The 16,179-nt window shown below is 37.6% G+C and overlaps 1 protein-coding gene across 3 annotated transcripts in view; it reads left to right on the top strand.

The window, feature by feature from the left end:
* Positions 1-16,179, top strand: part of LOC127623232 (multiple epidermal growth factor-like domains protein 11) — a 159,920-nt gene that overhangs the window by 100,293 nt on the left and 43,448 nt on the right. For all 3 annotated transcript variants that reach the window (XM_052097574.1, XM_052097576.1, XM_052097573.1), the window contains exons 10-14: positions 2,020-2,232; positions 3,742-3,916; positions 10,041-10,161; positions 13,712-13,875; positions 14,022-14,124. In XM_052097574.1, coding sequence (XP_051953534.1) covers positions 2,020-2,232; positions 3,742-3,916; positions 10,041-10,161; positions 13,712-13,875; positions 14,022-14,124 — 776 coding nt within the window. The remainder of the gene's footprint in view (positions 1-2,019; positions 2,233-3,741; positions 3,917-10,040; positions 10,162-13,711; positions 13,876-14,021; positions 14,125-16,179) is intronic.

Here is a 16,179-nt window from a genome sequence, read left to right as displayed (position 1 = left end):
CTTAATGCCCTGTTTGGGCCATTGGAAGGCGCCCGGCTGAAGAGCCATTACCAGGCAGGATGCTGTCATAACCAAAGCTTCAGAATTAGACTAATTCAGTTTGTATCCTGAGAACTTAGAAAAGGAATTAATAATTCTGTGGAGGCAAGGCATAGATCTAGTGGGGTTGCAGACGAATAATAAAATATAATCTGCGTAAAGCAAAAGCTATGCGCCACACCACCCCCACCACCCCTGGAAAATCAACCTCCCATCTTACATTTTTCAATGTTAACATTCTTACTCCTATCGCAGCTTAAAATGCAGAGAAAACAGTAAGTAAGCCATTTATAGGTTGATTTCCCAGAAGTGTAAACACTGTGGCTCTGTGGAATTATTAAAATATTAAAGACACAGCAACATTGGCTTAACCAATGGCATGAGTTTGGGCAGGGCATCCTGTTTGACCAATGGCAGGTAGGGGAGTTTTTTGGAAACTGTTTTAACAATCTTTTTTTGTTGTTGTTTGGCTACACTAGTGGTGCAGAAATTACTCACTTGTCTTTAAAAGAAAAGCACAGTATATTAAAATGTATGTAACATTTGGTGATAGATAATTGATGATTATTACTTTTTGTTTACATTCCCTGTGTCCATTGATCCCCACCCACCATATAAGTGTAACATTCATTCATTAAGTGTCTTCCCATTAATTACCAGTAATAGAGCTTTATTAGGATCCAATTGAAATAGCTGGATGTCTTTATTTCCCTGTGTCAATTGCAGCACCTTAAGGTTTATTAGCATACTAAAGTGATTGTCTGCAGAATGAAAACTCTTCCACGACAGGCAATTGTTATCCTCTAATATTTAACAAAATTACCCTAATTTATTTGGTCTGTGACAGGTGAATTAGCCCAGCAGGAATAATCTCAGTTTACGTTAGCATCTCCTCCCAGTCCTTCTCATACCTGTCTCTCCTGATACAAACGATGCATGTGTAATTACAACATGAAACATGCTTAGTCTGTTTTATAATTTTATTGAGCTATTTATCTGTCTCGTAATGGCTTCTTTGGACACTCAAGATTGATGCTCTGCCAGGATTGTATATTGAAGTTCTTGTGAAAGTCATTGTTCCTTAAGACATTTTGCTATTCAACAGAGAGAGTGGGCCCAGGTCTAATTGTATTCACTGTAATTAATGGCTGCTGTCTCACTTTGCTGTTGCCCCGGAGGCAAAGCCAGGGGACTGATGAACCAAAGTAACAAAAAAGATGTCTTGATCCTTAGATTAGAATAGCTCTGTAGTCCACTAAGTGTCCGTTCAGACCGAACGTGTTCTTGCGCTAAAAAAGCTAGGCGTAGGGCAATGAATAGAATGCAGGTGTCTTGAGGCATGTTGAAGTTGAAGTTCTTTTTACTTGACACACTGTCCTAAAAGGATGATGCTCGTGCAAGAGATGCTGAAAAATGCAGAGCTGCAAGATGTGACAAAATAATCAAAGACATTCGTCTAGCACATGTTATCATGGAAAAACAACTTAAAAACAGTGCAAAACGTGTTCAATTTGAATGGCCCCTAACTCTGCCAGTATTGTTTTGAAGAGCTCTTTTTTTCTCTTGGAAACACGTTTGATTATTTTAGCTACGCTCATTACTAACAGGTGCATAAAATCAAGCATATAGCCATTCAGTGAGTTAAAGTAGAATGGTATGTACCAAAGCAGCCCCTTTGTGCACAATGCAACTCACAATGCGAGATCCATAAAGAAATTGTTTACTGATTCTGGTGTGGAAAAAACTTGACATTTGGGGTGAATTGGAATGCCCATGGAAAGCCTTCCCCAAGTAGAGGCTGTTATAGCCGCAAAGGGAGGACCAACTCCCTATTAATGCCCATGTTTTTTAAATTAAATGCTTAACAATCACATATGGGTGTGATGTTTTGGTGTCCACACACTTTTTGCCAAATTACTATATATTGAGTGTGCTAGGTCCCCTTTTCTCTCTGTAATGTTCCTTTTGAAATGTTCCCAGGTGCCAGGAGGAGTGTCCGGTGGGCACCTATGGTCCCCAATGTGCTTTTCACTGTGACTGTCAGAATGGGGCCAAGTGTTACCACATCAACGGGGCATGTTTGTGTGATACAGGATTCAAAGGGCCTCACTGCCAGGACAGGTTCTGTCCACCAGGCCTCTATGGTCTCATTTGTGATAAATATTGCCCCTGTAATGCCACCAACACACTCAGGTAAGACACACTATGACATGTAAACAGACTGCACCAGATTGACAAGTTTAGAATCAGCATTAGGGTCATTGAGTGAAAATGCAATATCAGAATATCGAGAAAACCAGAAAATCAACTGAAATGGTACATTTGTGTTACAAATAGTAGACTGATCACCTTTTATTCATTTCAGTGATGTATGTACTGTATATATAAAACTCAGCAAAAAAAGAACCATCCCTTTTTCAGGACACTATATTTTAAAGATAATTTTGTAAAAATCCAAATAACTTTAAAGATTTTTATTGTAAAGCGTTTAAACATTGTTTTCCATGCTTGTTCAATGAACCATAAACAGTTAATAAATATGCACCTGTGGAACACAGGTTAAGACACCAACAGCTTACAGATGGCAATTGAAGTCATTGTTATAAAAACTTTGGACACTAAAGAGAGCTTTCTACTGACTCTGAAAAACACCAAAATAAATATTCCCAGGGTCCCTGCTCATCTGGGTGAACGTGCCTTAGGCATGCTTCATGGAGGCATGAAGAATGCAGATGTGGCCAGGGCAATAAATTGCAATGTCCATACTGTGAGATGCCTAATACAGTGCTACAGGGAGACAGGAAGGACAGCTGATCATCCTTGCAGTGGCAGACCATGTGTAACAACACCTGCACATGATCGGTACATCTGAATATCATCCCTGCGAGACCGATACAGGATGGCACCAACAACTGCCCGGAACGTACAATCCCTCCATCAGTGCTCAGACTGTCCACAATAGGCTGAGAGAGGCTGGACTGAGGGCATGTAAGCCTGTTGTAAGGCAGGTCCTTAGCAGACATCACCGGCAACAACGTCGCCTATGGGCACAAACCCACCTTTGCTGGAGCAGACGGGATTGGCAAAAAGTACTCTTCACTGACGAGTCATGGTTTTGTCTCACCAGGGGTGATGGTCGGACCCGCAACTTATCGTCTAAGGAATGAGTGTCACACTGAAGCCTGTACTCTGGAGCGGGATTGATTTGAAGGTCTGTCATGGTCTGGTTCACGGCTAATGCAGTGTTAATGCCAGGTATGGGCAGATTAGACCCTAAAACACTGGGGCTCATTACTACATGAAGGAGAGAAAGGACACCCCATTCATCTGAGTGGAGCTCACAGACACCAGAATGAATGGTCTCCAAATGGTTTTATTCTCCAGATTTGGCTCCCTTGTTTACATTTATGCATTTGGCAGACGCTTTTATCCAAAGCAACTTACAGTGCCCTTATTACAGGGACAATCCCCCCAGAGCAACCTGGAGTTAAGTGACTTGCTCAAAAACACAATGGTGGTGGCTGTGGGGCTTGAACTAGTGACCTTCTGATTAACTGATATGTGCTTTAGCCCACTACACCACCACCACCACTCTGACGGTGTTTGTTTCTGCTGTTTCTGTTGTGCTTCTGTTTAGATCCTTCATACCTCAAATCTTCAGGTATATTTGCACCTAAATTTCTCTCTCTCATTTTTTTTCAGTTGCCACCCTCTGACAGGTGAATGCTCGTGTACTGCAGGATGGTCGGGACTATACTGCAATGAAACGTGTCCCCCGGGTTACTATGGAGAAGGATGTAGTTTGCCATGCCAATGTGCTAATGGAGCAGACTGTCACAGTTTCACTGGGGCCTGTTTCTGTGCCCCAGGCTACACAGTGAGTCCATGTTTATCAATTATCATTGTCTGCATCCATTAAATACTACTAAATCTTACCAGGCTGAAAAATTGTCACATGAAATTGACTGAGCATTAATGACTACAGTTGCCAATGTTTTGAATTGAAGTATAGTCTTTCTTGTTAAGACATTATAACATATAGTCAGCATTGGTAGTAATAGACTATGTGTAATCTGGATCAAATAATCAGATTACAAAAACTAAGTATTTGTAATTAGATAAAAAAAAATTAATTGGGCTTAATCTTATTACAGTAACTTCTGTATGGATTACATGATTACAAATTGATGAAAAAATCAGTCTTAACTTTCAAAGAATCGCCGAGGGGAAGGGGTCTCAGGGATTGATGAAACACAAGTTGTTTCATTACATGTTTAATAATGTTTAATAAAATCTTAAGTGTAAAGAAGTGTAAATTGGTACTTATTACGCTTATAAATTCAATTTTTATCAAAATATGCCATACGTAATCCAAAAGTAATCGTATAAGATTACCTAAAAAGTGTAATCAATAAGTTTACATTACTGATTGTACCCAGCCATTCTAGTTGTCTAATGTGCACCAGTCAGTACCAGATGACATTTCAGAAGTAATCTACCCAACACTGCAGGCCAAGTACACACTACACACACTCTGCAACACCACAACTACACAATCAAACTCTGTGTGTTATCTGATTATTTAGCTGCATTGTGTATGTGGCCATATACTGTACTGAATATATGACATATGAAGGTGGCAAAACTAATTGCATTATGGAACATTTCCAGTCAGCACATTCCTTGATCATTCTCTCAAAAGTGTCCTCATATTTAAAGCATTTAAAGTGTCAGCGAATATACAGTTTATTGCTTTGAAAATTATCTCTGTAGGGGTCTCTCTCTCTCTCTCTCTCTCTCTCTCTCTCGTTCTCTCTCTCACACACACACACACACACACACAAACACACACACACACACACACACAGGGAGAATGGGATCAAGGAAAGTCTCCTAAAGTTCAGAAATGCTGCTCTGAATTACACAGCAGGTTCGGACTAAACATAAAGACCTTGACAAACACAGCAAGGAGAGCTGGATACAAGGACTCCAAAATAGATTATGATTTCTATGCAAGACTTCTTATGACACAAATAACAAATAGTTTTTTTTTATCTGGTTGGTTGCACACGGAACAGAATCTGCTCAGCTTTGTGCCTCCTGATAAACAAAGGAAATGCTTAAATGAAGGTGATGCGATGCAAGGAAATGAGACAGACAGATAGAGAGATGACTGGAATTTATTCAGAGAGATATTACAATAGATGACTTGTTCTTTTGCTCCATTGATTACTTCATTGGTTTGCTTATGTGCCTGTTCCTCTGTAAAAAACAAATGTACATTTTTTTATTTTTAGACTATTTTTCTGTCTGGTTTTCCTGGAAAATATACAAACATCTCTAATAAAAGATACATTTATTTCAAAAGCTAAATCTAGATAATATGTATATATGTATAAAAATGTGTAAAGTTTTTCACAGTATTTTTCTTACCCCATTGGCAAATTGTGCATACCTTTTATTTTTTAAGCATAAAGCTCACATTGTTTTCTACTAAAGCTAGTTGCTACTAGGGTAATAAAAATAAACTTAATTGAAGATATATTCTCTAAAAAAGACTTTAAGTTATAATTTACCCAAAAATGATGTCATTATATAATTTACTCACCCTCATGTTGTTCCAAACCTGGATGTCTATCTTTCTTTCATGGAGCACAAAAGGAGATGTTCAGCAGAATGGTAGCTTCAGTCACCATTCGCTTAAATTTATGGAAGTAACAGTAATATAGATTTGGAACAACATGAGGGTGAATAAATTAAGACTCAATTTTAATTTTGCTGTGAAATTTCACTTTTATTTATAATTTACTTTTTTATTGTTGTAAGGATTTTTAGATAATTTTACTTGAAAACAAGACAAACATGATTCAGAAAATAATTTTTGCTGTAAATTGAGAGAAACCAAAACAACTGATTTCGCTTCAGCTGCATTAGAAACAGTGAACATTTTGTAAATCAGAAAGTATGCTCCACAAAATAAGGAGTGTATCGCAGATAAAGACTGGTATGATAGTGATGATTTAGACAGACACAGTACCAGGGGCTCATGGCCAACTCCTACCTTGGCTCTAGCTGTAACCGTGTCCTGTGGCAGAACTACTGTAGCGATTTGAACTAACAGACAGAGGCACAGACTGCATCTTAATTTTCACCACCTGCCCTTTGTGTTGGATTTGAGGGTACTGCTGCCAGTTCTATTAAACACAGCTTGAGGAGCTATGGCCAAGATGTCTGAGTCGACAGAGATAGGATGGAATGGGGACATGATGCTCCATTTCCCAGCCAGCTTTCCCATTTGGGCCTATAGAACAACAGAGGTTAACAACTTGACCGCAGTCTGGTTGAAAACAAGAGGCGTAATGACCACCAAAGCTCTTATCTATAGAGTTCTGAGAGAGTGAGATGTATGGGGGCAGAAAGGGAACATATATTTGCTTGAGCTGCTGGTACTGTGTGTATTGTGTGCTCATGAGTAGATGGCGAAAGTGCTAGTTGTACCTTTGTAAAAACACATGCAGGTTTTTGAGTCGTTTGATCTCCAAACATTTCAATGAAACTGTACTGGAATGTACAGATCCACTAGACCTCAATATTAGTAGATATTTTGGTGGCACTTTAAAATAACTTTCAGTAATAAATAAAAAAAAAAAGAAAAACACACACACACACACACTTTCTGGTATAAATGAATATGAATTAATATAATATGTAAATAACTATATGAATGTACTAGTGATCTACATTAAAGGAATTGTTCAACCAAACATGAAAGTTTTCTCCTAATTGCCCTCATGCCATCCCATAAGTGTATGAAATTCTTTCTTCCGCTGAACTCAAATGAAGACTTTTAGAAGAACATCTCAGCTCTGTAGGTCCATACAATGCAACTGAATTGTGACCAGAATTCAGAAGGTCCAAACATCACATAAAGGCAGCATAATAGTAATCCATATGACTCCAGTGCTTTAATCCATAACTTGAAGTGATTTAATCGGTTTTGAGTGAGAATAGACCTAAATATAACCCGTTTTTTACTATAAATCTTGACATCAGCAATCTTCTAGCCAATCATGATTCCAAGTTCTATTACACTTCCTAGCATCATCTAGCACTCTGCGCATACGTCAAGCACTAGGCAATTTAATCAAGCTTGAAATCATTATTGTGCCTAGAGACTGTAATGGCAAGATATACAATGAAAAAAAGTTACATTTTGGTCTGTTCTCACACACACACACACACACACACACACACAAACTCGATTGGATCACTTTGCAAGACATGGATTAAACGACTGGAGTCATATGGATTACTTTTATGCAGCCTTTATGTGATTTTTGAGCTTCAAAGGTTTTGTCACCATTCACTTGCATTGTGTGGACCTACAGTGCTGAGATGTTCTTCTGAAAATCTTTAATTTGTTTATTTTAATAAAACTTTTTATTTATTTTATTTGCTTTTCAATACAACTCCTCAGTCTTTGCCTAAAATACATTGTAAACCACTGTTGTACCATTTGTATAAAAAAATTTTGTATCAGTTAACCTAAAAAAAAAATTGGCATCTAAACCCTAAATCTAATGTAATTAAACTGTTTTAATTCAAGCTAAAAAAAATAAAATGCTTCATATGACTGCATCAGCCAGACTGCATGAAAGTCATTTTTAATGGTCAGTTCAGCTATGCGCTAACTTTTTCTATGTAGATAGATTTTTTTTACGTAGATTAATGTACAAGATTATGAAATCCTTACCTCTTTAGACATAATTTATTTATTATTATTATTATTTTATTTTAGCCCCTTTCCTCCCAATTTGGAATGCCCAATTTTGTTTTGATCATGGTGGAGCAGTTACTCACCTCAATCTGGGTGGCAGAGGACAAGTCTCTGTTGCCTCCACTTCTGAGACTGTCAATATGTGCATCATACGTGGCTCGCTGTGCATGATAATCTCGACAACGAGGAGGTTTCCCCATGTGACTCTACCCTCCCTAGCAATCAGGTCAATTTGGTTGCTTAGGAGACCTGGCTGTTGTCACTCAGCACACCCTGGATTCGAACTCACGACTCCAGGAGTGATAGTCAGCGTAAATACATGCTAAGCTACCCAGGCCCCCCTGTTTACAGAACGTGTAACGTCTGAACATAAGACTTGTTGAGTTAGTGCTCTCAGTGCCGTGTAAGTGTAAACTGGAGCATTCATGGGATCCCTGAGGTAATTTGTGAGCCAGACGCTATTTTACCTCCAGCCCATTCACCAGTAAATTGCTAAAAAAGTCGAACCAACAAACTTTCGCGCCCCACATACTCGCTAGTTTTAAGTCTCTTTTTCCGTGGAACAGAACTGCCATTGTTAGCAGACTGGTTGCTGTCACATTTGCGCAGAACAAAGATAACTGCACGTAGATTGATAAAAAATGTATCCACAGATGTAAGCTTTTCATGTGGGGAGAGAATGGACGAGTGTGGCAGATGGATAGATGGAGAGAATATTTGAAATAAGGAATGCAGTGAGGGAATGTGGGAGAGAGTGCATACAAGAAAGGAAAGTGTAGGAGTAAGAGAAAATATTGGAGACGATTGTACTGTGTAAAAGTGAAAGAATGACAGAGGGAGATAAATGATAACAGATTGAAAGATAGAGAGGAGGAAACAAAATATATAATGAGAGAGGCTCAGTCTAACATTATCCCTCTTGGTGCCCATGGTGTCCTGTGGTATATATCATGTCTCCCGCTCAGACCTAGTTCCAGATGATAATGAGAGAACGGGTGCTTTGCTGCTCAATCCCCAGCACTAGGGTGACTTAGGCAGCAGCCACATGGCGCACTGCCATTACTTCACTAATAGGGAGTCTAAATAATTTTGTCAGCTGTCAGTCACAGACAAGGATGAGGCAAGGAGGCACTGGTGATGGAGCTGGGATAGAGCTGCCTCCCTTGTTGTGTCTGATAAAGCACAGAGATTGTAGAGGCGTTGCTTGGTTGGGGAAGAGGGTTTAGGAGAACAGTGTCTGGATAGACAGATTTGGAGAGGGCTAGGGGCTATGTACTCATTAATGAAGCTGGGAAAAGTGGGCCTTTAGCACAGAGCTCTGAGCGCCCTCTGTTACCTTAGTATGTGATAGCAATGAGGACACAAGCTACACATAGACTTGTTTCACTGATATTTCACTGCTGTTCAAATGTAATCTGACCCTGATATAGACTCTTCACCTTTCTAAGCACAAATGTGGCTGACTTCAAATCATATCTGACTCAAATGATTTGATATTTAAGAAATGTTAAGTTTTCCAATAATTTTTACAAAGTTCTCAGATGGGATTTGGTGTCACACTTTACAATGTGGTCATGTTACAGTGTAAAATTGTGCACAAAAGTACTGAATTTGACTAATTTCTAGATTTAAACATTCCGAAGAAATGAGTGAAGTGAGTGATCTTACCCATACAAAACTTACCACCATGATGCTCGGGTGTTGAGTGTGGTTGCCAGGATGGTGCTGCAGTGTGTTGTTGCTAGGGTGTTCTGATCGGTTGCTCAGGCATTTCTTACTTGCCCAAATCAAAACAGCCCACCCCCAAATCTCTATGAGATTCTGGTTGAGATGGCTTGGCTCACTTCTTCAGTATATGTCTATGGGAGTTTTTAATCCTTTTTATTGCCCACCAGCACAAAATTGTAAGTTTAATCCTTTGAAAATTAATAGAATACGTCAACCAGCCATGCAGGTTTAGGTATCCATGTCTTTAGCTCAAATGTTGTGTGACGGATTATGCACCTAATTTTTATACTTTGTGTTAGGTTTTTTTTTTTTTTTTTTTATCCCTATGCCTTAATATGAGCAATACTAATAGTGATGATTAGAAATCACCAATAATTATTTGAAAATGTAATATGTGTAACATGGACAGTGGAATGTAAAGTGCTACTGGTATAGTATTTGTTTAATGAATATTTAATGAATGGTTCAATAATTCCTGTATGTGTGCGATTTTCAGGGAGATGACTGTTCCCAAAACTGCCCCCCAGGACTATATGGTACTAACTGCAATTCCACCTGCCACTGTCACAACCAGGCATCCTGCTCCCCGATCGATGGCTCCTGCATCTGTAAAGAAGGTACGGCATAACCTGCTTTCCCTGTTTTTCATCTGTCCTTATCCCAATGTCGCTCTTATAGACAGGGATAACCAAAGGAAATTCCTTTTGGAGGAACAACCATAGACCCAAATAAGACACTACACTTGTTGACAAAGTAAGAGTAAAGAAATGTAAATGAATGTGAACAGTATACCTCAGATTTGATCTTTTAATAATTTTATGAGACTTGTTTGAGTTCATATTGAATTCTCTGATTTTTGATTGCTGACTTTTGTACATTGTCAAGATGTCTTCTGAAATTCTAGGAGAGACATGTGAGATTACTGGGGTCTTTTTCACAGAAGCAAAATCTTAGAAGCCGTTAATTAACTCTCTATTTAATCTCATTGCTGTCTTGGAGAATTAGTTGAGATATTATTTCCGATGGGTAGTGAGAAAGCAAAAGCGAAAACAAGGTTAAAACATGAACAACATGAATGAATCAATATTTAATCAATACATGCAATCAAATTGTGAGTACTGATGAGTCGTAATACTTACAATTGATTTTCCTAGGCCCAATAATAATTTTTCACTTCCCTTTACAGACTGAAATAAATGTTTTAAGAAACAGGAATTGAAAAATGTGAATTCTGTATGCCTGACCAGCCCATTATATTGCTAAAACAAACACTCTCTGTACATAAGACATTAGACAGCCCTGTCCATTCACCATAAATCCATATTGTATTCATGCAAATCTGGTCTTTCAGTATCAAAGGATTCAAAGTCCCTTTTGGTCACTTTCAAAGGATACATAACCACTTACCACTTACTTAGACATATGGCTTATTTAGGCTGTAAAAGCATGAAAAATGCAGTAGGAATCCACAAGAGTTCTGTGTTCAGCATTTGGCTGACCGCAGCTAACCATACCTGCGGGACAGCTCTCGTGTTCCATAAACATTTCTCATTCAGAAAGGCCTGCACCAGCGAAGCTTCCGTTCAGGTACCTTCAGTTTAGAAGGAAGCTCATTAGAGACACTACCTTTAAAATCATCCCATTCATAATGCAGAACCCTAGTGTGCTTCACAGCATCTCTGCCACTCTCTCCCTGCTCTCATGTTGACCTCAAACCATGCATATATTCCACTCAATGTCAGAGTGTAGAGAATAAGAGGCTCAGCACCCAAGCGCAGAGTTTAAAAAAAACAAATGATTTATTAATAACACAAAAGAACAAAAACAACCAAAACTCTCACAAGGGGGAAAAAGGTAATCCAGGGCTGGGGCAGTGGTAACAGGGAACCAGGATCAACTGGACCGAGCAGGAACAGAGGAATAGCATAAACACAAACCAACCAACCAACAGACAAGATGGACTCGGACAGACAAGAATGACTGGAAACACACGATGAACTGGCATTGGACAGCACACACAATGAGGCTAAAGTAGGGAGAGAAATCAAACGTGTTAACAGGGGACAGGTAAGGCAAATTAACTAATAATAAGCAAACAAGGAGGCGGGGTATGACGTAAGAAAGAGAGGCATGCGGTGATACAGAAATAAAACCACGTGCTCTTAAATGACAACAAAACACCTAAATGGCATGCGCATACATCGCAAGACAATAAGGTAATATACGCTCATGCCAACCAACAAACAAGATGAGAGAATGCATAGTAACATCAAACAAAGCGATGCCATGCATTCTCACACTAAACAAAACCTGAGCGTACATCGTGAGACAAACGGCACACGATGCACAAAACAGACGACAAAAAAAGACAGGTCACCTCTGCAAGAGTTCGGCAACACACAAACCCAAAATCTATGCTCCAGACATGAAGCACTAGACAGCTCATGACCCAGGCGCTCAGCGCAACGCTCAGCGCACCCATGTTCGCAAGAGACAAACATAAACTATTGATGCGTGCATGTCGCCAAGATGACATAAGCGTGATGCACTCATCAATAACAGACAAAACATGGAGCACGAGTGTCTGGATCCTGACATAGACTGAAAATGAACCACACAGGAAGTCAGGATCCAGACACCATGCTCCGAACATGAAACAAGACAGACCGAAGAGTGTACGGCAGGGTGTTCAACTGAAACCGTGTGCTCGCACAAATACAGACAACAAAACACAAGACAGACATGGGATGATGATGCCACGGTCCTGTCAGACAAAACCCAAACTGACAGAGTGACAGGACCGTGACAACTCATTGGCTGCTTTGTAGTGTGAGCTTCTAGAGAAAAGAATCTTCTGGCTCCTCTGTTAGATATGACCTCACATCCCCCCTCTGCCTGCTCCATTAACTGAGCTCAGAGAAGGTTTATTTCGGGAGAACTTGTGAAAAGTAAGGTATTCTAATTTTGTGTAGACTCTTGGTTGTGTTAAACTCATGATTAGAACTTACAGTGCATACACTACTAGTCAAAACTACTCAATCTTTATTATAACTATTTCCCATATATAAGAATAATAGCGAAGTCATCAAAATTATGGCACGAGACAAATGGCAGAATGGGAAATATTTAGTGACCAGAAATGTTAAATAAAAACTAGCTTGTGTTTTTTCTTCTTCAAAATAACCATGCTTTGCTTAGATTACAGTTTTGTGCACTTTGAGCAATACCTCAACCAACTTTATCAACCTAGGATACTGTTTAAACAGTATTGAAGGAGTTCTCATTTATGCTTTTCGTTTAATATCCGGTCCATTTAAAAAGATAAAGAAGATTTAAAACATTTGTAGAAGATACAAATAATGTTTTAGTTTTGTAAAGATGGGAAAGGAATGAAAGCATTAGAAATATACAGAGTTCAATACAAGTCAAGCTCAATCAACAGCATTTATAGCATAATTTTCATCACCAAAAAAATATTTTCAACTCATCCCTACTTTTGTTTAAAAAAGCACAAGTCAAGCTTACCTTGAGGCACTTACAATGGAAGTGAATGGGGCCCATTTTTGAAGGGTTTGAAGGCAGAAATATGAAGCTTATTATTTTATAAAAGCTCTTACATTACTTCTGTTAAAACTCATGTATTATTTGAGCTGTAGAGTTGTTTAAGTCATTGTTCACCAGAAAAACTCAGCAACACAGTTGTTAAATGGGATGTAATTTTACACAGGAAAGGTTTGAAAGTGATTTCTTTCTCACTAAAATCATGCTTACAGGTTTATGCATATTGTTTACATCTTGTGGTTAAACTTTTGAAACTGTCAATAATTCAATGTTTATAGATTGGCCCCATTTACTTCCATTGTAAGTGCCTGAAAGTAACCTAGATTTTTTTAAAGAAAAGGAGGGATGGATCAAAATGCATTTTTGGTGGAAATCAACATTATGCCACATATGTTGTCAGTTGAGCTTAACTTGTATTGAACCTGGAATATTCCTTTAAGAATAGGCCTTCAAATCAAAAGGTTTTAAGATCAAGAGAAACATAAATTCAGTCAAATCATGTGTGTCCAAACTTTCGACTGTTAGTGTAGGTAAAGGAACAAGTTGGAGGAACAAATGGTCCTAATAAATGAACAAATGTTTGTATTGTTTACTTTTCCCTGGCAGGTTGGCAGGGTGTAGACTGCTCAATCCTTTGCTCCAGTGGGACTTGGGGTTTGGGCTGTAATCAGACTTGTTTGTGTGCCAATGGTGCGGCTTGTGAACCAATAGATGGCACCTGTACCTGCTCTTCAGGCTGGAGAGGGGAACGCTGCCAGCAGTCCTGCCCTGTGAGTGTATTACAGGGACTGATTCCACTGTCTGTGTGCCAGGAGCCAACAAAACTAGCCATTTGATTTATATATTTATTTTTGTCATGACAGTCCAGAGTAATTGAAGCGTTTGTGCGTGCGTGTGTGTGTGTGTGAATATTCAGGATGGCAGATACGGGCTGGAGTGTCGTGAGCATTGTGACTGTAACCACGCTGATGGATGCGACCCTGTGAGAGGTTTCTGTCGCTGTCTGCCAGGATGGACAGGTGAGTGACAGAACAGTGCCATAATCATGATAGGACATATGTTAACTTGACAAGGGACTTAAATTCTTAAAGGGAAACACACTAATACACAGATCACTCTACATTGTAAAAAAAAAACTATGTGCAAAGTTACTAATCTAACATCTATTTTATTTCATCTAACACTTTAAATTGCTTTTGTTGATTAAATCTACTGCATTCAGGTTGGTTTAGTCATTCTGAATTTACAAAGTTTCTTTGTAATTCAGCACAGTTTAAGACTGTTTTAATAATTAGGACTGAGCAATATAGTAAATATTCACAACATATTTGCAATGATTTTTTTAACAATAGAACTCTAAGCAACATTGCAAATATCACAATCATTTGCTAGACTTTTTCAGCAATTACACATAAGTATCATAAAGACCATGTCATTATACTCGTTTTGGGGTCCTTTTTGTATTAAATGACTCATGAGTAAGCACTTTAAGACAGATATTTCAATAGCATTTCTAATTTAAACTTCTTTAGCAAATCCAGCATTCGATTTGTTTCAAATAATTTCCAGAGCTTTAGTTCAAACTGTCTGTTTTGATGTATTGGTTCAAATTTCTAATTCAACAATTATTTTGCACCATTGCCCAAACAAAGAAATTATTTCAAGACACTAGATAGATAAATATTGCTGTTTATTACCTTGTATTGGTACTTTATGGTTTGGTTAAAATGATGGCTCCTCTCATGCGTAAAATATCAAATAAAAAATCTATATTCTAAGTCATTTCAGAGTGGAAACCTTCTTGAGATGTAATGTCCTTCTTGAAACCTTCTAAATCTTGAGATGTAATGTCTAAGATATATCATCAGCCCTAGTAATAATCACCTACCACTAATCATTATCAGAGTCAGCTGGCATAATTTTGAAGATATCAAAGCCTCAAGATATTACAGTGTGCTCAATGGGATTTTCTTAAAGCAAATGCCATTCAGAAGCAATGGATTGTACAGCAAAACATACAGGGAAAAATTGTGTCCATGTGAATTCATAAAATAGTACAACAAAGTAACAATGTATTTAATCTTTAAAATATAATAATACAATTAATTGTCTCTGTAATCATGCAAGTATTAATCCTTAAATTGCCTGTAAATAATGCATTAGTTATGTCTCATAATACACCTTATAATATGTTATAACTTCTCAGAAATAATTGTAACCACAATTATAATACATTATAATACTTACCTATTCATAGATATACTTTAGATTATTATTCATTATAACACAAGCAACATCCAATTTTATCTGCAGAAATTATAATGTATTATATATATATATATATATATATATATATATATATATATATATATATATATATATATATATATGTAAAAAAAATAGGTATGCTTTAAGTAAGACATGGTTATAAGACATTACATATCATGCTGGAAGTTAAATACACTGCACATGCACAAAATACAAAATAAAACACATTCAATGTAAATTTTGAGATATTACGAAAAACACATTTAATAAGGTTAAAATTTATCAGAAACTCTCTCTCAATATATACTTAGAATAACTTTCATTATATAAGTTTGACTTTTGATTGTCAAGTTTATGTCATGGCTGTTTATAAGATGCTGCTTCTGTAATTTTACTTAAATATAATCACATCATAAAGCCTTTTGACTGTGTACACTATACAGCACTTATACAATTAACTTTTATTAACTTCTGCTGTGTGAAAATTGGATGTTGCTTGTGTTATAATGCAATATTCTCTGAAGTATAACTATGAATTGGGGAAGTCTTATAATGTATTACAATTGTAGTTATAATTATTTATAATTATAAGTTATAACTTATTATAAGGAGTATTATGAGACATTAGTAAAATGCATGTATAATGGCTTTACAATGCATTATAAATATGGCTTCATAGAAAGTGTTACCCAGTTTTTTTACATGACCTCCTGTTAATGCTATGTTAGATTACATTATTCATGGTAAATATAATGTTGAGATCAGTACACACACAGGAACACCAAGCCTTCAAACGATTTTATCAC

Source organism: Xyrauchen texanus, chromosome 29 (genome assembly GCF_025860055.1).
Source record: "Xyrauchen texanus isolate HMW12.3.18 chromosome 29, RBS_HiC_50CHRs, whole genome shotgun sequence".
Classification (NCBI taxonomy): domain Eukaryota; kingdom Metazoa; phylum Chordata; class Actinopteri; order Cypriniformes; family Catostomidae; genus Xyrauchen; species Xyrauchen texanus.
Note: the sequence above shows the minus strand (reverse complement) of the source record. Positions and strands in the feature narration are given on the sequence as shown.